General features: G+C 33.0%; 1 protein-coding gene across 1 annotated transcript in view; it reads left to right on the top strand.

Annotated features, from left to right (window-relative positions):
* LOC130901790 (novel acetylcholine receptor chaperone) overlaps nucleotides 1-23,574 on the top strand; it is a 32,909-nt gene extending 9,335 nt beyond the window's left edge. Inside the window, exons 2-3 of the mRNA XM_057813391.1 lie at nucleotides 9,392-9,530; nucleotides 20,458-23,574. Coding sequence (XP_057669374.1) covers nucleotides 9,392-9,530; nucleotides 20,458-20,669 — 351 coding nt within the window. The 3' untranslated portion in view covers nucleotides 20,670-23,574. The remainder of the gene's footprint in view (nucleotides 1-9,391; nucleotides 9,531-20,457) is intronic.
* Nucleotides 23,575-24,391: the final 817 nt, after the last annotated feature.

Genomic DNA, 24,391 nt, shown 5'->3' with positions numbered 1-24,391 from the left:
TGATGTCAATTTCCGAGAAATTGATTTAGCAACCACTGGACCGAATTTTGGTGACAGTATTTATAACATTTGGTAAAAACTGGGGCAAACTAGGATTCAGATTCAATAGAAACAATGTTGTTGATGTCAATTTCCGGAAAATTGATTTAGCAACCACTGGTCCGAATTTTGGTGACAGTATTTATAACATTTGGTAAAAACTGGGGCAAACTAGGATTCAAATTCAATAGAAACAATGTTGTTGATGTCAATTTCCGGAAAATTGATTTAGCAACCACTGGTCCGAATTTTGGTGACAGTATTTATAAAATTTGGTGAAGACTGGGGCAATCTAGGATTCAGATTCAATAGAAACAATGTTGTTGATGTCAATTTCCGAGAAATTGATTTAGCAACCACTGGTCCGAATTTTGGTGACAGTATTTATAACATTTGGTAAAAACTGGGGCAAACTAGGATTCAAATTCAATAGAAACAATGTTGTTGATGTCAATTTCCGGAAAATTGATTTAGCAACCACTGGTCCGAATTTTGGTGACAGTATTTATAACATTTGGTAAAGTCAGGGGCAAACTAGGATTCAAATTCAATAGAAACAATGTTGTTGATGTCAATTTCCGGAAAATTGATTTAGCAACCACTGGTCCGAATTTTGGTGACAGTATTTATAACATTTGGTAAAGTCAGGGGCAAACTAGGATTCAAATTCAATAGAAACAATGTTGTTGATGTCAATTTCCGGGAAATTGATTTAGCAACCACTGGTCCGAATTTTGGTGACAGTATTTATAACATTTGGTAAAAACTGGGGCAAACTAGGATTCAGATTCAATAGAAACAATGTTGTTGATGTCAATTCCCGGGAAATTGATTTAGCAACCACTGGTCCGAATTTTGGTGACAGTATTTATAACATTTGGTAAAGTCAGGGGCAAACTAGGATTCAAATTCAATAGAAACAATGTTGTTGATGTCAATTTCCGGAAAATTGATTTAGCAACCACTGGTCCGAATTTTGGTGACAGTATTTATAACATTTGGTAAAGACTGGGGCAAACTAGGATTCAGATTCAATAGAAACAATGTTGTTGATGTCAATTCCCGGGAAATTGATTTAGCAACCACTGGTCCGAATTTTGGTGACAGTATTTATAACATTTGGTAAAGTCAGGGGCAAACTAGGATTCAAATTCAATAGAAACAATGTTGTTGATGTCAATTTCCGGGAAATTGATTTAACAACCACTGGTCTGAATTTTGGTGACAGTATTTATAACATTTGGTAAAGTCAGGGGCAAACTAGGATTCAGATTCAATAGAAACAATGTTGTTGATGTCAATTCCCGGGAAATTGATTTAGCAATCACTGGTCCCAATTTTGGTAACAGTATTTATAAAATTTGGTAAAGACTGGGGCAATCTAGGATTCAGATTCAATAGAAACAATGTTGTTGATGTCAATTTCCGAGAAATTGATTTAGCAACCACTGGTCCGAATTTTGGTGACAGTATTTATAACATTTGGTAAAGTCAGGGGCAAACTAGGATTCAAATTCAATAGAAAAAATGTTGTTGATGTCAATTTCCGGGAAATTGATTTAACAACCACTGGTCTGAATTTTGGTGACAGTATTTATAACATTTGGTAAAGACTGGGGCAAACTAGGATTCAAATTCAATAGAAACAATGTTGTTGATGTCAATTTCCGGGAAATTGATTTAACAACCACTGGTCTGAATTTTGGTGACAGTATTTATAACATTTGGTAAAGTCAGGGGCAAACTAGGATTCAAATTCAATAGAAACAATGTTGTTGATGTCAATTTCCGGGAAATTGATTTAGCAACCACTGGTCTGAATTTTGGTGACAGTATTTATAACATTTGGTAAAGTCAGGGGCAAACTAGGATTCAAATTCAATAGAAACAATGTTGTTGATGTCAATTTCCGGGAAATTGATTTAGCAACCACTGGTCCGAATTTTGGTGACAGTATTTATAACATTTGGTAAAGACTGGGGCAAACTAGGATTCAGATTCAATAGAAACAATGTTGTTGATGTCAATTCCCGGGAAATTGATTTAGCAATCACTGGTCCCAATTTTGGTAACAGTATTTATAAAATTTGGTAAAGACTGGGGCAATCTAGGATTCAGATTCAATAGAAACAATGTTGTTGATGTCAATTTCCGAGAAATTGATTTAGCAACCACTGGTCCGAATTTTGGTGACAGTATTTATAACATTTGGTAAAGTCAGGGGCAAACTAGGATTCAAATTCAATAGAAACAATGTTGTTGATGTCAATTTCCGGGAAATTGATTTAGCAACCACTGGTCCGAATTTTGGTGACAGTATTTATAACATTTGGTAAAAACTGGGGCAAACTAGGATTCAGATTCAATAGAAACAATGTTGTTGATGTCAATTCCCGGGAAATTGATTTAGCAACCACTGGTCCGAATTTTGGTGACAGTATTTATAACATTTGGTAAAGTCAGGGGCAAACTAGGATTCAAATTCAATAGAAACAATGTTGTTGATGTCAATTTCCGGGAAATTGATTTAGCAACCACTGGTCCGAATTTTGGTGACAGTATTTATAACATTTGGTAAAGTCAGGGGCAAACTAGGATTCAAATTCAATAGAAACAATGTTGTTGATGTCAATTTCCGGGAAATTGATTTAACAACCACTGGTCTGAATTTTGGTGACAGTATTTATAACATTTGGTAAAGTCAGGGGCAAACTAGGATTCAAATTCAATAGAAACAATGTTGTTGATGTCAATTCCCGGAAAATTGATTTAGCAACCACTGGTCCGAATTTTGGTGACAGTATTTATAACATTTGGTAAAGTCAGGGGCAAACTAGGATTCAAATTCAATAGAAACAATGTTGTTGATGTCAATTTCCGGGAAATTGATTTAGCAACCACTGGTCCGAATTTTGGTGACAGTATTTATAACATTTGGTAAAGTCAGGGGCAAACTAGGATTCAAATTCAATAGAAACAATGTTGTTGATGTCAATTTCCGGGAAATTGATTTAACAACCACTGGTCTGAATTTTGGTGACAGTATTTATAACATTTGGTAAAGTCAGGGGCAAACTAGGATTCAAATTCAATAGAAACAATGTTGTTGATGTCAATTTCCGGGAAATTGATTTAGCAACCACTGGTCCAAATTTTGGTGACAGTATTTATAACATTTGGTAAAGTCAGGGGCAAACTAGGATTCAAATTCAATAGAAACAATGTTGTTGATGTCAATTTCCGGGAAATTGATTTAACAACCACTGGTCTGAATTTTGGTGACAGTATATATAACATTTGGTAAAGTCAGGGGCAAACTAGGATTCAGATTCAATAGAAACAATGTTGTTGATGTCAATTCCCGGGAAATTGATTTAGCAATCACTGGTCCCAATTTTGGTAACAGTATTTATAAAATTTGGTAAAGACTGGGGCAATCTAGGATTCAGATTCAATAGAAACAATGTTGTTGATGTCAATTTCCGAGAAATTGATTTAGCAACCACTGGTCCGAATTTTGGTGACAGTATTTATAACATTTGGTAAAGTCAGGGGCAAACTAGGATTCAGATTCAATAGAAACAATGTTGTTGATGTCAATTTCCGAGAAATTGATTTAGCAACCACTGGTCCGAATTTTGGTGACAGTATTTATAACATTTGGTAAAAACTGGGGCAAACTAGGATTCAGATTCAATAGAAACAATGTTGTTGATGTCAATTTCCGGAAAATTGATTTAGCAACCACTGGTCCGAATTTTGGTGACAGTATTTATAACATTTGGTAAAGTCAGGGGCAAACTAGGATTCAAATTCAATAGAAACAATGTTGTTGATGTCAATTTCCGGAAAATTGATTTAGCAACCACTGGTCCGAATTTTGGTGACAGTATTTATAACATTTGGTAAAGTCAGGGGCAAACTAGGATTCAAATTCAATAGAAACAATGTTGTTGATGTCAATTTCCGGGAAATTGATTTAGCAACCACTGGTCCGAATTTTGGTGACAGTATTTATAACATTTGGTAAAAACTGGGGCAAACTAGGATTCAGATTCAATAGAAACAATGTTGTTGATGTCAATTCCCGGGAAATTGATTTAGCAACCACTGGTCCGAATTTTGGTGACAGTATTTATAACATTTGGTAAAGTCAGGGGCAAACTAGGATTCAAATTCAATAGAAACAATGTTGTTGATGTCAATTTCCGGAAAATTGATTTAGCAACCACTGGTCCGAATTTTGGTGACAGTATTTATAACATTTGGTAAAGACTGGGGCAAACTAGGATTCAGATTCAATAGAAACAATGTTGTTGATGTCAATTCCCGGGAAATTGATTTAGCAACCACTGGTCCGAATTTTGGTGACAGTATTTATAACATTTGGTAAAGTCAGGGGCAAACTAGGATTCAAATTCAATAGAAACAATGTTGTTGATGTCAATTTCCGGGAAATTGATTTAACAACCACTGGTCTGAATTTTGGTGACAGTATTTATAACATTTGGTAAAGTCAGGGGCAAACTAGGATTCAGATTCAATAGAAACAATGTTGTTGATGTCAATTCCCGGGAAATTGATTTAGCAATCACTGGTCCCAATTTTGGTAACAGTATTTATAAAATTTGGTAAAGACTGGGGCAATCTAGGATTCAGATTCAATAGAAACAATGTTGTTGATGTCAATTTCCGAGAAATTGATTTAGCAACCACTGGTCCGAATTTTGGTGACAGTATTTATAACATTTGGTAAAGTCAGGGGCAAACTAGGATTCAAATTCAATAGAAAAAATGTTGTTGATGTCAATTTCCGGGAAATTGATTTAACAACCACTGGTCTGAATTTTGGTGACAGTATTTATAACATTTGGTAAAGACTGGGGCAAACTAGGATTCAAATTCAATAGAAACAATGTTGTTGATGTCAATTTCCGGGAAATTGATTTAACAACCACTGGTCTGAATTTTGGTGACAGTATTTATAACATTTGGTAAAGTCAGGGGCAAACTAGGATTCAAATTCAATAGAAACAATGTTGTTGATGTCAATTTCCGGGAAATTGATTTAACAACCACTGGTCTGAATTTTGGTGACAGTATTTATAACATTTGGTAAAGACTGGGGCAAACTAGGATTCAAATTCAATAGAAACAATGTTGTTGATGTCAATTTCCGGGAAATTGATTTAACAACCACTGGTATGAATTTTGGTGACAGTATTTATAACATTTTGTAAAGTCAGGGGCAAACTAGGATTCAAATTCAATAGAAACAATGTTGTTGATGTCAATTTCCGGGAAATTGATTTAACAACCACTGGTCTGAATTTTGGTGACAGTATTTATAACATTTGGTAAAGTCAGGGGCAAACTAGGATTCAAATTCAATAGAAACAATGTTGTTGATGTCAATTTCCGGGAAATTGATTTAACAACCACTGGTCTGAATTTTGGTGACAGTATATATAACATTTGGTAAAGTCAGGGGCAAACTAGGATTCAGATTCAATAGAAACAATGTTGTTGATGTCAATTCCCGGGAAATTGATTTAGCAATCACTGGTCCCAATTTTGGTAACAGTATTTATAAAATTTGGTAAAGACTGGGGCAATCTAGGATTCAGATTCAATAGAAACAATGTTGTTGATGTCAATTTCCGAGAAATTGATTTAGCAACCACTGGTCCGAATTTTGGTGACAGTATTTATAACATTTGGTAAAGTCAGGGGCAAACTAGGATTCAGATTCAATAGAAACAATGTTGTTGATGTCAATTTCCGAGAAATTGATTTAGCAACCACTGGTCCGAATTTTGGTGACAGTATTTATAACATTTGGTAAAAACTGGGGCAATCTAGGATTCAGATTCAATAGAAACAATGTTGTTGATGTCAATTTCCGAGAAATTGATTTAGCAACCACTGGTCCGAATTTTGGTGACAGTATTTATAACATTTGGTAAAGTCAGGGGCAAACTAGGATTCAAATTCAATAGAAACAATGTTGTTGATGTCAATTTCCGGGAAATTGATTTAGCAACCACTGGTCCGAATTTTGGTGACAGTATTTATAACATTTTGTAAAAACTGGGGCAAACTAGGATTCAGATTCAATAGAAACAATGTTGTTGATGTCAATTCCCGGGAAATTGATTTAGCAACCACTGGTCCGAATTTTGGTGACAGTATTTATAACATTTGGTAAAGTCAGGGGCAAACTAGGATTCAAATTCAATAGAAACAATGTTGTTGATGTCAATTTCCGGGAAATTGATTTAGCAACCACTGGTCCGAATTTTGGTGACAGTATTTATAACATTTTGTAAAGTCAGGGGCAAACTAGGATTCAGATTCAATAGAAACAATGTTGTTGATGTCAATTCCCGGGAAATTGATTTAGCAACCACTGGTCCGAATTTTGGTGACAGTATTTATAACATTTGGTAAAGTCAGGGGCAAACTAGGATTCAAATTCAATAGAAACAATGTTGTTGATGTCAATTTCCGGGAAATTGATTTAGCAACCACTGGTCCGAATTTTGGTGACAGTATTTATAACATTTGGTAAAGACTGGGGCAAACTAGGATTCAGATTCAATAGAAACAATGTTGTTGATGTCAATTTCCGGGAAATTGATTTAGCAATCACTGGTCCGAATTTTGGTGACAGTATTTATAAAATTTGGTAAAGACTGGGGCAAACTAGGATTCAGATTCAATAGAAACAATGTTGTTGATGTCAATTTCCGGGAAATTGATTTAACAACCACTGGTCTGAATTTTGGTGACAGTATTTATAACATTTGGTAAAGACTGGGGCAAACTAGGATTCAGATTCAATAGAAACAATGTTGTTGATGTCAATTTCCGGGAAATTGATTTAGCAACCACTGGTCCGAATTTTGGTGACAGTATTTATAACATTTGGTAAAGACTGGGGCAATCTAGGATTCAAATTCAATAGAAACAATGTTGTTGATGTCAATTCCCGGGAAATTGATTTAGCAACCACTGGTCCGAATTTTGGTGACAGTATTTATAACATTTGGTAAAGACTGGGGCAATCTAGGATTCAAATTCAATAGAAACAATGTTGTTGATGTCAATTCCCGGGAAATTGATTTAACAACCACTGGTCTGAATTTTGGTGACAGTATTTATAACATTTGGTAAAGACTGGGGCAATCTAGGATTCAAATTCAATAGAAACAATGTTGTTGATGTCAATTCCCGGGAAATTGATTTAGCAACCACTGGTCCGAATTTTGGTGACAGTATTTATAACATTTGGTAAAGTCAGGGGCAAACTAGGATTCAAATTCAATAGAAACAATGTTGTTGATGTCAATTTCCGGGAAATTGATTTAGCAACCACTGGTCCGAATTTTGGTGACAGTATTTATAACATTTGGTAAAGTCAGGGGCAAACTAGGATTCAAATTCAATAGAAACAATGTTGTTGATGTCAATTTCCGGGAAATTGATTTAACAACCACTGGTCTGAATTTTGGTGACAGTATTTATAACATTTGGTAAAGTCAGGGGCAAACTAGGATTCAGATTCAATAGAAACAATGTTGTTGATGTCAATTTCCGGGAAATTGATTTAACAACCACTGGTCTGAATTTTGGTGACAGTATTTATAACATTTGGTAAAGACTGGGGCAAACTAGGATTCAGATTCAATAGAAACAATGTTGTTGATGTCAATTTCCGGGAAATTGATTTAGCAATCACTGGTCCCAATTTTGGTAACAGTATTTATAAAATTTGGTAAAGACTGGGGCAATCTAGGATTCAGATTCAATAGAAACAATGTTGTTGATGTCAATTTCCGAGAAATTGATTTAGCAACCACTGGTCCGAATTTTGGTGACAGTATTTATAACATTTGGTAAAGTCAGGGGCAAACTAGGATTCAAATTCAATAGAAACAATGTTGTTGATGTCAATTTCCGGGAAATTGATTTAGCAACCACTGGTCCGAATTTTGGTGACAGTATTTATAACATTTTGTAAAAACTGGGGCAAACTAGGATTCAGATTCAATAGAAACAATGTTGTTGATGTCAATTCCCGGGAAATTGATTTAGCAACCACTGGTCCGAATTTTGGTGACAGTATTTATAACATTTGGTAAAGTCAGGGGCAAACTAGGATTCAAATTCAATAGAAACAATGTTGTTGATGTCAATTTCCGGGAAATTGATTTAGCAACCACTGGTCCGAATTTTGGTGACAGTATTTATAACATTTGGTAAAGACTGGGGCAAACTAGGATTCAGATTCAATAGAAACAATGTTGTTGATGTCAATTTCCGGGAAATTGATTTAGCAATCACTGGTCCGAATTTTGGTGACAGTATTTATAAAATTTGGTAAAGACTGGGGCAAACTAGGATTCAGATTCAATAGAAACAATGTTGTTGATGTCAATTTCCGGGAAATTGATTTAACAACCACTGGTCTGAATTTTGGTGACAGTATTTATAACATTTGGTAAAGACTGGGGCAAACTAGGATTCAGATTCAATAGAAACAATGTTGTTGATGTCAATTTCCGGGAAATTGATTTAGCAATCACTGGTCCCAATTTTGGTAACAGTATTTATAAAATTTGGTAAAGACTGGGGCAATCTAGGATTCAGATTCAATAGAAACAATGTTGTTGATGTCAATTTCCGAGAAATTGATTTAGCAATCACTGGTCCCAATTTTGGTAACAGTATTTATAAAATTTGGTAAAGACTGGGGCAATCTAGGATTCAGATTCAATAGAAACAATGTTGTTGATGTCAATTTCCGAGAAATTGATTTAGCAACCACTGGTCCGAATTTTGGTGACAGTATTTATAACATTTGGTAAAGTCAGGGGCAAACTAGGATTCAAATTCAATAGAAACAATGTTGTTGATGTCAATTTCCGGGAAATTGATTTTTCAACCACTGGTCCGAATTTTGGTGACAGTATTTATAACATTTGGTAAAAACTGGGGCAAACTAGGATTCAGATTCAATAGAAACAATGTTGTTGATGTCAATTCCCGGGAAATTGATTTAGCAACCACTGGTCCGAATTTTGGTGACAGTATTTATAACATTTGGTAAAGTCAGGGGCAAACTAGGATTCAAATTCAATAGAAACAATGTTGTTGATGTCAATTTCCGGGAAATTGATTTAACAACCACTGGTCTGAATTTTGGTGACAGTATTTATAACATTTGGTAAAGACTGGGGCAAACTAGGATTCAGATTCAATAGAAACAATGTTGTTGATGTCAATTTCCGGGAAATTGATTTAGCAATCACTAGTCCATATTTTAATTGAAATAATTTTACTTTTTCAGAGAAAAGAATACGTGAAGTATGCGAAAGTCTTTCCGTTCTCGGAGATGTTGGATTTTAAAATTCCATCAAAATGGTATAGGAGAACTGTTGGTGGATTAGAAATTCTTTGTGGTAGTGCAATGGCTTTTTGGCCAAATCGTAAGTATCACTCATCATTAGGGAAACCCAAATATGCAAAGAACAAATTTTACATAATACAAATTTTTCTAAACATTCGCATATTGTGCATAATTAAACAAACAAAGCTGTTATATAAGTCGTTTTAAACCCTTAATCCAGAGTTTTGTTGGGCGAAGACCAATTTGTGTCGGCTGTTATTTATTTAGTGCTTTTGAACAGATAATATCTTATTAATTTTTATTAGTAGAATGCCTAAAGTCAGTTCAATGTTAGCATGGATTAAGCCATACAAAGAACTACGTATGAGTACGGGAAAAGTGTGGTATATTACTCATGCTGTGACTGGGGTTGCTGAAAAGAGTAGGAAACATTTTTCGTCTTGTAAATTATTTAATTTCAGATATGAAAGCGCCTATAAGGGTTCAATTCTATGAAGAAAAATTATCTCACCTCAACCCATTATTACAAGATGGAGCTGCTTGGTTGGAAACCGTATATTTTATTGCGAGAATGTTTGTCAATTGGAAGATTTATTTCAGAACGAATCTTCGAATACTTTACTGACGTTAAGCAATTATTCGAAAACTCAGAAATAAAGCAACAATTTTCGTTTATAAAAATCAAGCTTTATTCTGATTCACTTAATATTAATTTTTATACGGCTCCGGTTTATTGTGATTTCTCTAAGGCTTTCGATTGTGTTGATTATAAAATTCTGGATAACAAACTAGAGTATTATGGCATATGAAGTGTTTCTTTAGATTGGTTTGTATCTCACCTTGAATGTGAAAAACAACTGGTAGTAGGCAGTTGGCAGGGTTTTTTTGACATTCATCAATGATATCACAGACTTACGAATTAATGGTAAATTAACTTGGTGTCGCAAATGACACCTCTGTAACTTGGAGTGGTCCAGATGTACAACCTTTACATTCTATCAAGTCCTGGTCTGACGCAACGGGCTGTATAAACACCGAGAAAACTTCAGTTGTGTCCTAATTTGTTGTTTTGCCAATAAATATGTGTCTAAACATTTCAATTCTTGTACTGCTTTAACAACTTACCACTCGTTCGAATCGCATCTTCGCTATAGTTTGCCTTTCTGGAGGTCTTGTAGTTTGCACCTCTTCGAATCTATCTCTAATTCACAAAAATATTAAATTTATGGTTTGTGTGGTTTAAAGCATTGCGAATTCAGTTTTAAAAAATACAAAATTTCAATCCTTTCCGCTCTTTTCATTTTAGAATCTGTTTAAACGCAAACACTTTTACAACTCATGTGAGAGATCCATTCATAGTTACTTTACTAGAAGAACAAATATGGACATTTACTTAATGATTACCACCTTCCATCACTTTCAATATCAAAAAATTATAGCTTAAGCTACCTTTAGAATCAAAAGTGGCAAATTCATTTAATAAGTTCCGGAGATTGACAAAGACATTTCTGCTTGGAAGATCTTATTCTTTTGTGGCAGAATTCCACAATTTACGATGAATTAGCATAATTCAAAGTATAGTAAATTAGTAGTAAATTATTATTGAGCCAAATTTTTATTTCATATTATCTAGTACCTTTCTTTCCCAAGCTTTTTATAAATGTCACAGGCATAATTTTTAAAAAATTACGTGGTTGGGAGAAATTGTCAGCAATTATTACATCAGTTGATGTGGAAATAAGTTTTTTTTATATTTAGCCGAGAAACAAAATCTTTGTTTATAGCTAGGGACAATTTGTTTTGTGTAATGAAATCAGGAACATTTGGATGCATTAATATATCAAAAGGTCTAAGAACTTAAAGAAATTTAGTTCAATACCTATGTGAAAAAACAATTAAATCTTTGCTTATTTTTTAAATTATTTTAAAATATTTTTTGCGTATTTTGACTAAACGATTTGCATATTTATGCGCATATTGTGGGTTTTCTAATTATATACATTTATAAAAAAAACATATAAGTAAGTTTTACATGCTAAATTTTTTATAAACACGTCTAATGTCTACTTTCAACGAACCATTTCGTATAGTAGAATTTGATTGATTATACATATTGATAACTTCTCACGTAATACCGTTTAGTTGTTAATAATTAAGAAAATAAAATAAAAACTAAGACAAACTCATCACGCACCTCTTGACAACTAAATTATTTTAAGTGGAAATTAATTACGTTCTGAATGAGTAACTGTTCAGTTCTATGCCGCTCGAAAATGATTGGCCATATTTAAAGACATAAAAGAAAGAAGTAAAAATTAAAGATTCTAATAAATCAACTATAAACTAACAGCAAAACTGAACGATTGAAATTATAAAAACAAAAAGAAAAAGTACTTGGAAATCAACAACGAATAAATAACGTTCTTAATCTCAATCTCATTTATTATAACTCCTACTTTCTATTCTCATTTTTCTTATCGAAAACTACAGTCGTAGTAATCCAGGAGCCACTCTCTTTTTTAAAGACAATAATAAGGTTGAGACACACATATTCTGGATAGATAATTCAGGAAATATAAACTGAAAATGACCATTTTATATTGTTTTTCACAAGCCAAACTGAATGATTTAGTAAGCAAATTTGGAACTTCCAGAAGACCTCTATCAATTACTGACGTCTGGGTTGATACAAAAAATAGCTTACCTCAGAAGCTACTTGGTGTGGAAATCGTGTCAAATATTTCGCACGAAACGAACCACTAGAGTACTGTCAAGCAATTGCTGATCTAGTCACTTGGAGCTCCGGAGTACATACCTTAAGACTGAGGTCTTTCATTCGACTTTTTAAAAAAGATTCTTCAATGTGTTCTTTCAGATAATAGCAATGTTTTTGCTTCGGTTCCAGTAACCTATCCAATTCAGCTTAAATTTTGTTAACCAGCGTTAGTTAGTTTTAGTAGCCACTTAATAAACAAAAATTTTCATCATTCTGATCAATTTGATTGTTAAAGTTTAAGCTAAGTGCTCAACTATTGGCAGTATATCAGATTGTTATTTCAATTTGGGCATCTCCAAGTAAGGAAAATTGCTTACGACATCATCAACAATTCGTCTTCAGTATGAACACAAAGAACTAAATTTTCAAATAGATCTTTTACACACTATCAACAATATTTACTGGAATGCGCTCATAGGGGCGGAGACATAAAACCTGCTGCCGATAAAGTAGATTAGATTTTTCCAAGCCTCCATCTACTTCATACGCATTCTTTTTCCTTTTAATTCCAATACTTTGTCTTACTTAGGGTACTGCAAAAAGCAGGTTTCATCTCTATTATAAATTCTCGTTCTATCTTCAAGAATTTTCGTAAATTTTTTTTCATTGGGATAATTTAGAACTTTAATAAACCAACTTTCAGTTACATTAACAACTGAAGATGTAACGCTTCTGGAAGTTCCATGAATCAGTAAAGGATGTCTTTTTAGAAACGCTTGATACCTGTGTTTGCCTAGGGTGTTAAACGTTGAAAGGACTTTTATCTAGATAATATTTTATTGTCCTTTGTACATTAGCGCGTTTTCTTCGAAATATCTTCCGAAATCCTTGTTTTCAATAAGTTTTCTTCATCACTTTTCTGTAGCTTTAGCTTCAGGAAGGCCATTGCTTCAATGGAATTCTAAACAATCACTTCATTGCACGATTCTCCACTTTCGGTATTTTCTAATTTTTATAAAATGATATATTTAATAGAAAGTTATATAATAATACAATAATCAGTAGTATACTTTTTTTAATGTTTATTCAGCAAGCATTTCGGATTGGATGTACAGTATGAAATGGAAATTACCAGTTTATTCTATAATGTTCTAAAATTTATATTGGGTAATTATACACTTTCACGGTCACCTGGTTTTTTGGCTCTAGAAAATCGAAAAATGGATGGATTTTAATGATCTTGGTCTCAAAATGTTCCATTTTACGGCGGATTTATAAAAAAAATTAGTAGAAATAGCTGGAATGAAAATTTCTCATAGTTTTACTGTTTTAAATCGTGAAAAAAACGATTTTGCAAAATAATCCTTTACAAAAAATTATGGTAATTATACACTTTCGCGGTCACCTGGTTTTTTGGTTAGGTTAAGTTAGGTTAGGTTAGGTTGGCTCTAGAAAATCGAAAAATGGATGGATTTTAATGATCTTGGTCTCAAAATGTTCCATTTTACAGCGGATTTATAAAAAAAATACGAAAATTGAAAAAAATAAATATTTTTTACAGTTTCATGACTTTAAATGCAAAAAAATGACTTTCTACATATAATCCTTCGTAACTGTTTCTGACGTCGTGGAATCAAGTTCGTATATTTTTTTTCGCAATTTACATAAAAAAAAGAATATTTTGAAAAAAAAAGTTTTTCTACTATTTAAGGTTTAAAACTATTAAAAACCGCAAATTCAGCCACTACCCCCGTGTTTTTCATAAATTCATCGTAAGATGGAACATTTTGAGACCAAAATTATAAAATTTATCTATTTTTTGATTTTTAACGGTCCAAAAACTATAAACATTGAAGAATATAGTACGAAACTATTCACGAAAATTGATTGTTTTTCATCGATGTCATTTTAAGCTATAAAAACTGAAAAAATCATTCTTTTTGGATTTTTTTTAAATTGTTTATTAATTTATGTAGAATACAAAAAAAATATAAGAACTTTATCTGATAATGAGATAATTTTTTGTAAAGGATTATTTTGCAAAACCGTTTTTTTTTACGATTTAAAACAGTAAAACTATGAGAAATTTTCATTCCAGCTATTTCTACTAATTTTTTTTTATAAATCCGCCGTAAAATGGAACATTTTGAGACCAAGATCATTAAAATCCATCCATTTTTCGATTTTCTAGAGCCAAAAAACCAGGTGACCGTGTTTAATTACCCTATATTGAATTGAAAATTTAGTGAAATGCATAAAATAATAATAATTGTAATTTGTAATTTTTTTCAAAATCCGATGGCGAATTTTTAACTATTAAAACAATAGATGCGACATCTGTATTAATAAAAGTTAAACCGCATTACACTTTACCTATGAATCCGCTTTTTAAACATATTTTTGGTTTACATCTTCAATAACTAGAACTCTGCCGACTATTGTAAACTTTATCTTATTTATTTGGAAATTAACGTGAGAAGGAGTAACTAATTCATGCATTTATTACTTATAATATTGAACGGTATATTGTACCATTTTGAAATTTAAAAATCACCTTTCAATCTCTAATACCTTTCACATTAATCACTGTCAATATTTTACTGAACTGTGTCTACGAAAACCGGTCTATTTCAAACGTTTTTTATATATTCTTCCGTCCATTAAGATTTATATGTGTAACAATGTGTGTTCGCTTTGTTTTTACTTCAACTATTCGATGGCAACCCACGCATCGTAAATTAACTACTTAATTAGAAGTGTACAGAAAATACTTTAACTGAAAGAGCTTTACAAATATCAAATCTTGAATTTAGATGCACAGCTAATGAGAAAGCTAAAACAACATTACAAGAAATTGTCCCCTGTCTTCCAACACAAACATATTTGAACAACATCAATATCTTCCATTCATTTTGTCAGTATCTTTAATTAAATTTTTCCTAGTTGCCATAATTATCGGCTCAGTAACTAACAAGGTTAATGACTTAAACTAAATATAGGAGCCCGAGCTTCTCAAATTCTCCAGGTTTCCTAAAATTCCTGCAAAATATTTTCTTTTTTGGATTTCAGAACAATTGAGAACAAATATGACACAATCCCGAACAATTGACAAAACTGGAAAATAATTTTTTTTAGAAATCAATAATTTAGAATTAAGAACAAACTTTTAAAAACAACTTTACAAACGCGATAAGTTCAACAACTCAAAATGTAGTCCTATCGCTCGAAAATCTGATTTTTTCACAATTTTCCCTAGTAGATTCATTTTCAGGTTATTCCATTCTGGATCAAAGTATAAAAAATATAAAACAATCTGGAACAACTGCTAAATTCTAGGAAAAAACTAGAACATCTTAGAATAACCCACATAATAAGAGTTTCTCGAAATATTCCTAAAAATATAAGGAAACAATTTTTTTTTCTAAAGCAATAATCTAGAACAATTGTAAACAAAATTAAAATATTTAGAACAACTGTCAAAATCGCGATATATTGAAAATGCACTCCCACAACTCAAAATGCAGTGCTATAGCTCAAAATGCTTTCCTACAGCTCAAAAATCAGATTTTCCTTTCAATTTCCCCTAGTAGATTCATTCTAAGCCCTATTCCATTCTGAAACTAAGTAGAACAAACCGTAACAATCCGGAACAATAAGTACAATCTAGGAAAAAGGTTGAACATCTTAGAATAACCCGTATAATAGGAATTTATGGAAATTTTCCTTTAATCCTGCAAAATATTTTGTTTCCAAGAGCAATATTCTAGACCAATTGAGAACAAATTTGAAACAACTCAGAACAAAGATTACAATCGCGATACCTCAAATGTATGGTTTAGTTTAAAAATTAATTTGAACAAAATATTTGAACAAAATATAGAACAATATTGAATAATATAGAATAATATTGAACAATATAGAACAATATAGAGCAATATGTAAAAATATAGAACAAAATGGAACAATATAGAACAAAATGGAACAATATAGAACAAAATGGAACAATATAGAACAAAATGGAACAATATAGAACAATATAGAACAATATAGAACAATATGGAACAATATAGAACAATATAGAACAATATAGAACAATATAGAACAATATAGAACAATATAGAACAATATAGAACAATATGGAACAATATAGAACAATATAGAACAATATAGAACAATATAGAACAATATAGAACAATATGGAACAATATAGAACAATATGGAACAATATAGAACAATATAGAACAATATAGAACAATACGGAACAATATGGAACAATATTGAACAATATAGAACAATATGGACCAATGTGAATAATATAGAATAATCCAGAACAACCGTCAAAATCGGGATACCTTGAAAATGCGCTACCAGCTCGTTTATATCCGGTTTTGAAACAAAGTGGAACAAATCTGTAATAACCTGGGCAAGTTCCAAAATTTTTGTATCTCCAAAGTGCGGAGCCAACTTTTTAGGGGTAGCAATGCAGCTGTTTCTTGTAAAATAAATATTGTTTATGTAAAAGGCTCATTTATATTTTGAGTAAGAAATTTCTGATTATGCGATGAAGGTGTTTCCTATACCTTCTTATGCTGATGATTAAAAAAATAAATACTTCTCAATTTTATATTTTGTAGAAACCGTTTGGTGTGTTTATATGAAAATAACATGAAAATTAAATCAGCTTTTATTTGTAGAATTCGTGAAACGTGTGTTTATTTTTGGTAAGTTGTTGCAGAATTTTTGACCGCAACCTACATTTTGTCAATGTTAAGTGACTATAAATACTGTCGAGGAGAGTCATGATAAATATTATACTTGCATTTATTGTTTAATTAAATTCACGAAAATAATTTGTACATCGACTGACGCCGACATGATTTTCATTCTACAACTGCGGATTTACCAGTATAGGTTAAGTACGAGATAAATTGGTAACGAGAGGTCTAATACTGAGAAAAAAACTATTTCTAGTACGTTTTTTTCATTTAATCATATAAACAAGCAGTAGATAAAAAAAATAATGTGAATAAACAGTTCTTTTTACATAAAATTAATAAATATTTAACACGTTGAGCCCCAACCAAAATTGATAAACTATTTCCTGGGCCAAAAATATTTTTTTGTATTTTTACACTCCATATATGGTGTAGATCCAAGGAAACATATTATTTTGATAAACCAAAAAAAACTATTGCCTATTAAAAAAATAGGTCTAAGTCAAAAGGTGAGAAGAGGGAGTAGGGTACAGTAAAAAAATGTAAAATTCATAGTAAAAAAAGGGATTAATTTTTGCAGTGTTAGTTTTGGAAAACCACATTATTGTAACCAGTGTTTTGCGAAAAACATAAATAATTCAGTTTGTAACAACAATCTTTCCATGTTATATTTACATGTTTTTCGTCATGTTTTTTATACCCTTAAAAACAAAATAAACTAAAATAGGTACAGGTAATCTGAAGCCTAGCACAATTAATGTAATCAATTATTATTTGAATTATGTCGAAGAAAACATAATAAAGTATGAAAACTAAAACAAAAGCAAATGAACCAAGTATAGGGTAATGTTCCAAGGACACAGGACTTTCCAACCTAACTGTAAAATGTATTTAAATACGGTCCCTTAGGCCGCGAAGGAGGTTTGGAAAAAAATATGTCGTGCGGTCCTACTCTGGGTTGTGGTATTGATGTCAGTCGTTCTATTCTAACTTGGAAAAAGCAAAAAATACGGTGAGTGTTGAAAATAACAAAGGATTCAGCCACAATACATAATAATATTATAAAAGTTTTTATATATAATTTTTATACTGGAATTCTATGTAGATTAATATTAAGTTTTCCAAAAAAATACGATGCAAATTAAAAAACATTGTTTTTTGTCCACGTAACTTTTTGATCGTAAAGATGAAATGGTTTAGAGATTTTAAGAAATAAATGACACGAATTTTGTTTAAATTGGTTTTTTTACCATCGGCCAAAGAAGAAATATCGAATGTAACTTCATTGCTTTAAATTGTAGAGGATGTCTTATGAATGACGCCAGTTTCCAATGGTCACTTTGTTTATATAATAATCATACAAAAATCCTTATTATTCAGCAAGCTCTTTGTGACCTAGATAAAGCCAATCTTCGAGCTTGAATGTTCAAAGTTTTCGCATAACATTTTCAACATCTCCTCTGGATTAAATTTTTTCTCGCGTGTGTGGTAGGAGTTCAATATCAGTTCTTAGATCTTTTTTCACGTAACTTTCGCGGCATATGGTTTAGCAATGTCTTATTCTAAGAGAACCCTCTTTTGGTTAACTAAAACTGGATATTTCGCACATAAAATCTCATACATTCGCCTCACCCGTCCATTGCAATGTTCCTCTGGATGTAATTGTTGCTAACATTCTCCTGGGCATGCTTTCAATTAGGTGCTGTATCACTTCTTGAGGTATGTTTTCCCATTCCTCTAATGCCGCTTGCTCAAACTCATTTAAATTTCGAGGAAATAGATTTTGACGACGAATGCGGCGTTTTGAAATGTCCCAGACGTGCTCGATAGGATTCATATCTGCACTTCTTGGTGGCCAGTCCAGGGTATGAACTCCTACTTCTTTCAGGTAATTCAAAACATCTGCCGCAACGTGCCTGGTCTAGCATTATCATGCATTGAACGAAAATCATCGCAAATAAATGGCCAAACGGAACGACGTGATTTTTAAGAATGTCAGTTATGTATCTTGCTGCGTTAAGGGCGGGTCTAGGAAGAGACACTAATTTGTGCGGGCAACAAAACAAATTCCTCCCAAAACATGATAGACCCTCCTTGGAACGGCTCCCTGGGAATAATACTGCGCAAATCTTTCTCCTCGCCGTCTTCGAGTTTGATTACGTCCATCTGGACCTCTTAGACTGATTTTTGTCTCATCAGTGAATAAAACTTGGCACCAATTTTCTAATTTCCAATCTAAATGTTGCTTTACAAATCTTAGTCTAGAAACACGATGTTTTGGTTAGCAAAGGTGCCTGGAGAGCTCTTCTGCGGTGTAGATCAGCATTCTGAAGGAGTCTTATTGATCTATCAGAGATATTTACATTTCGGACTTCTCGTAAAAGGCTGTTGAGCTCGACACTTGTCATTGACCGATTTCTTAATGAATTTAATTGCAAAAAACGTTCATCTCGAGGAGTTAAAATTGAAGGACGTCCTTGTCTAGGCTTCCTAGAATGTGAACCGGTCTCTCGAAATCTTTGCATCAATCTGACAATGGTTGTGTGGTGTACGCCAAACAGATTTGCCACTTCACGATAACTTTGTCCCTGTCCAACTAACTCAGCTTCGCGTTCACTTAACTGCCTAAATCTATTCATTTTCTGTTTAACTAGTCTCGAGTTTAACACACCTTGATTGACTTAAATTACAGTTATCCACAAGTTGGTATACCGCAAAAACAGTTACTTGCCGATAAGAAATTTTGCTACATTTTATCACTAACATTTAAAATTCTCTAACTTTTTGTGATGGAAAAAAAAGAACCCAAAAGATTAATATTTCAGGTTTTGATTTTGAAATAAATGGTTGTGCGTTATTTATGGCCACGAGTTTATATTTCTTGGTTTTAATAGTACTGAAAGTATACTATTTTTTTTGCGACGAATTCTGGTAATTGTCCTTTGTTTAACTACTGATTTCCCATATCTTGGATGTTAAGATAAACCTATTTTTCATTGCAAGAAACACTTCCAATAAAACGATCATCTTTCGACAGAGTAAGCGGCTGTTTACACACCTCCACTCGAGGCTTCGCTTATACGGTACCTAATACTTCTAAATAGCAAAGTAAAGCATCCAATGGAGCTCAATAATGGACGAGTACTAATAATAGGTTAGTTTTCTATTGTTTTCTTTCTAACGTCAATATCCCACGACCCAAGCGCGAACGATCTTCAAGCATCGAATCTCCACTATTAAAATTATTAAACTATTTGATCAACTATGTGTGTGTGTTCCGTGAAAAAGAAAGTAAAACTATTGTACCCTCCATAGAATTAGAAACAACTCTTATCTAGTTACGATATATTTAAATTGCAGAAATTTTCACTTGTATGAAAACTTATATTGCATATGAGACACCTTCTGCAAAAACGCTTATTTCAAACTTGCCCCGGTATATAAGTTCTGATATTTTTGATACCTTTGACATTCCTTCTTCGTTACTAACAGATAAAGTATACAAGTATAATTATTTGTTGTAAAAATGTGCTGCTAAAATCAACTAACGATCAATTTCTTTTTTTTTTTTGCAGATAAAATTAAAAACCTGTCCAACATCATACTTCTCATGTTAACATTGATGGCTGTCTATTCCCATTATATGGTAGCAGATAAGCTCGAGAGGACGGCACCGGCGTTAGTCTTTCTTTTCATGTTAAGCGGTCGATTGGTGGTATTCTTCCAACTTCATAAACGAGAACAAGATCAACGCGAGCCCATCGCAAATGGATTCAAACAGGAATAGAAATTAGTATAAGTAAAATTTGGAATTGGGTTTAAATTTTTCTCATTCGTTTTTCTACAACAAATATAACTGAGAATAAAAGAAATAAAACATATTTTTAATAGAAAATTTTGCATTAATAAATTACGAGAAGAAAAAGGAGAAACAAAACGATGTTTCAAAAAGACACAAAATAGTTTTTCATCTTTTGTCAGTATCTAGCTTGAAACTTAGCGACATTTTCGTTCTACTGGAGGAGGAAAATACCAAACTCTTGTTGTCATACACTTATGTTTACATTTTTATTTTAAACGGCATAATTTCGTAAAGGCCGCTTGACATGATACTATACAACGTGTAGTGCAATGCAAGACGGAATATTTCTTGATCAAAAGCATGCAGATGAGCTGACTTTCGTAAAACTTCGTTATTTTCATTGAGGTACAAAATATTAGTAAAAATTTGAGGTTAGGAATTTGTTTACTGTTACTGTTTACACAGACTTGCATGCAATTTCTTGCACGTTATATTGCATTATGTCAAGCGGCCTTAAAGACACTTCGAGAAACTTGAGTAAACTGTTCCGGTAATGTAAGAAAGACGGCTATTGCGCTCTCTAATCTACATTATAAAAATTACGATCGAAATAAATCGGTTTTAGAAATTTAGCACAAAGAAAACAGATAAAGATCGTATTTCGTCAGACAGCGGCACTGTCAATTATTGTCTCAACAGTCACAAACAATCATACGCTTCAACTGATAAAATTTATGGAATTAATTTATTTTAAATAGCATGGATTAATTAACATCAGTAAGGCTACATTCTTAAATATTAGGTTGAAGGTAAGGTTAAATTAGGTTATGTAACGCCTAAGTAAAACGTTAAATGCACTTACCTTTCATAAGTTTGATTTGTGTTTCATCTTGATCGGCCAACTTTCTAGAATTCTTCATTATTTTCAATGCTCTAGATGAAAACATGACAACAAAACAATATTAATTATTGTGTTAATCAATTAAAAACGTACGGTACTTAGACAACTCAGATATCCCACTGTTTAACTGAAATATAATGAAATGTCTCACTGTTGCTCTGAGGTATGGAGGGTAGAGGTAAGGAGTATCATCTCATATGGGAGCTTAGCTTAAAAACTGTCCGCTAGTAGACGGTAAATTATAATTCAAAATTTGACCAGAATGGCGCTTCTGTCGGACGAGATATCATATGATCGTTCAGTTCAGTCTTCCGTCCGTCTTATTTGAATATGCAGTGTTAAAAAATTTTAAATGACTAGTGTCGTCGCTTTATTTAAAATTTACATTCATACGATAGTAGCGTCTCCCTAACGTAAATAATTTGATGGGCACTTTCTGTAGCACATAGATGGTTCTCCTTACCTCTACCCTCCATAGCTCTGAGGTAGCGAAATGCCGTATTGACGTCTGCGGGCTGCCAATCAGTGCTGCCAAATTGTTAACTAACAATGTTTTCCTAATGAATTTTTACAATGCAAAACATGTTTTTTGGCATTGAGTAAATACATGTTTGGAAAGGTCTATTTTTCGACATAATGGCCGTTTAGATCAATGCATTTTTGCTTGTGGTGTACCATCTTCTTTATGCCCGAGTCGTATAAGTCTGTTGACGTGTCGCGAAGATAGTTCAAAACCTCTTTTTCCAGCTCTTCATCGGTCGTGGAATCCGTCCCTCCTTTAATTCACGGAAGTTATGGTAATCTTTGGAGGTCAAGTCTGGTTGTAAGGGTATTCCATTCAAATCAGTTGGGACACGGGCGGTGTGCGGACGCGCGTTGTTCTGATGGAGACACACTGCATTTGTGAGCATGCCTCAACTCTTGTTTTGAATCGCGAGCCGAAGGTTCTTCAACATCTGACAGTAGTGTTGTTATAGTAGGCAGGAATTCTCACAACAACAACAACAACAATCCTTTCCTTTCCCAAAAGACATTCGCCATAACCTCGCCGGCAGACATAATTTGTTTAAACTTCTTCGGCTTCGGCGAACTTGGATGTTTTCACGGGATTGTTTTTTTTTGTTTCCGGTGTCAGATAGTGGACCCAGATCTCGTTTCCAGTGACAACAGAGTCTAAAAATTTCACAGATATAAAGAAATTCCACAAGTTGTTGTTTGTTCATCATTTTTGGAACCCACCTTGCACAAATCTTGGCATATCCTAAGCAGTATCTAAGATGTTATGTATGCAGAATATGCTAACATCAGGGATCATCTAGTTGAGATCCCTTCGGTTTCTCAGGATGGCTTCTTACTCTTTCGCAATCCTTACATTATAGCCGGTCAGTGTGTTGTTCGTCATGGACGTCTGTACGTCCGTCCTTGAATTCTCTGCACCCTTTGTAAACATGTTGGGAGTGAATGTCAACATAAGAAACGTTTTTGCAAACAAAAACGACTGCACGCAGGGGTGGTAATTGGGATACAGGGGGCCAAGCTATACGCCTGTTTCGCTAAATCCCGCCTAACGGCTTTCCTAGCGTCCGCAGTTCCTTGCTAATCTTATTTTATGGATAGCAAGTCTAGCAAGTTGACTGGTACTAATGGTGGGTACACACAATATAGACTTCTATAGAATTTTGTCTGTACAAACTAGACAGTACATATAAATGTCGGAGCGATCCAAAAGTCGGAGTGTGCGTGTAAGTCTGCGTATTTATCGCAGCTAAGAAATTTAAATTGTATTTTCGAACTAAAAGCCTGTACAGACATTCTATCCAAATGTAAATGTAAATTTTTTTACTCCGACTTCATAGTCTGTACAGATATCTGTACAAACAAAAATCTGTCTCGTGCGGACCCATCATAAGTTAATTTATAGAATTTGATTTAATAGTATTTTATCACTAAAAACACTTATTTGAATATTAATCACCCAAAGGTAGAAAATATAGACTTAAAAAAATTATTTTGTAGTTGAATTATGTTAGAAAAATTTCTTCAAAGAAATTGATTATTCCATAGTTTTATTAACTAACTTTTGTTGAGGTAGAAAAGTTGTTCATTATTAAGAAAAATACAGTGCCTAGTTAGTTAGAACTAGGTCTCAATCTATTTAATAATAAGATAATGTGAGGTTAACTGCTGTACATACGAAATGGAAAAATATTTTCCTTACTTTCATTTAACATTCGTATCCATCTCCTTATTCAAAAATTAAAATCAATTGTCTTATTCCTGTAGTTTTATAGTTCTCGAGACGAAACACTGAACGCAAAAATGTAGACGCGTGATTATCAAACTGTGCTCACGTGAAAAACATGATTCGTAGTTTTTTATCAAAAATTTCAATGCAAATTCCAAATTTAATAAACTCTCTAGTTACATTTATAAACTCGCTGGTATTTGTTTTCGATGTAAATTTGCTTCATAAAATCGTTAGTTTTAAGGGGTGTGTATCATGTAAGGTTTTGTAAACTAAAATTTGTACATCTGCAAAATATTGTTATAGGTATATGAATATATATATATATATATATATATAAATTATTGTTAGATATTAATATCACTGTCACTTGTATAAAATCCATTAGCTAAATTCATTAAAAATGATATATAAAATAGAAATAGTTTCATTTCCTCTTAGAGACTTCGTACGGCCTCAATCGATAAATAAAAGACCTAAACTTTTGTATAAAATAAACTTAAAACAAATAAAAGGAATAAATTTTTTTAAAACAAATAAAATGCTCGATATGAATGATGT

Source organism: Diorhabda carinulata, chromosome X (assembly GCF_026250575.1).
Source record: "Diorhabda carinulata isolate Delta chromosome X, icDioCari1.1, whole genome shotgun sequence".
NCBI classification, from domain to species: domain Eukaryota; kingdom Metazoa; phylum Arthropoda; class Insecta; order Coleoptera; family Chrysomelidae; genus Diorhabda; species Diorhabda carinulata.
The sequence above is the reverse complement of the archived record's forward strand: the minus strand, read 5'-3'. Positions and strand labels throughout refer to the sequence as shown.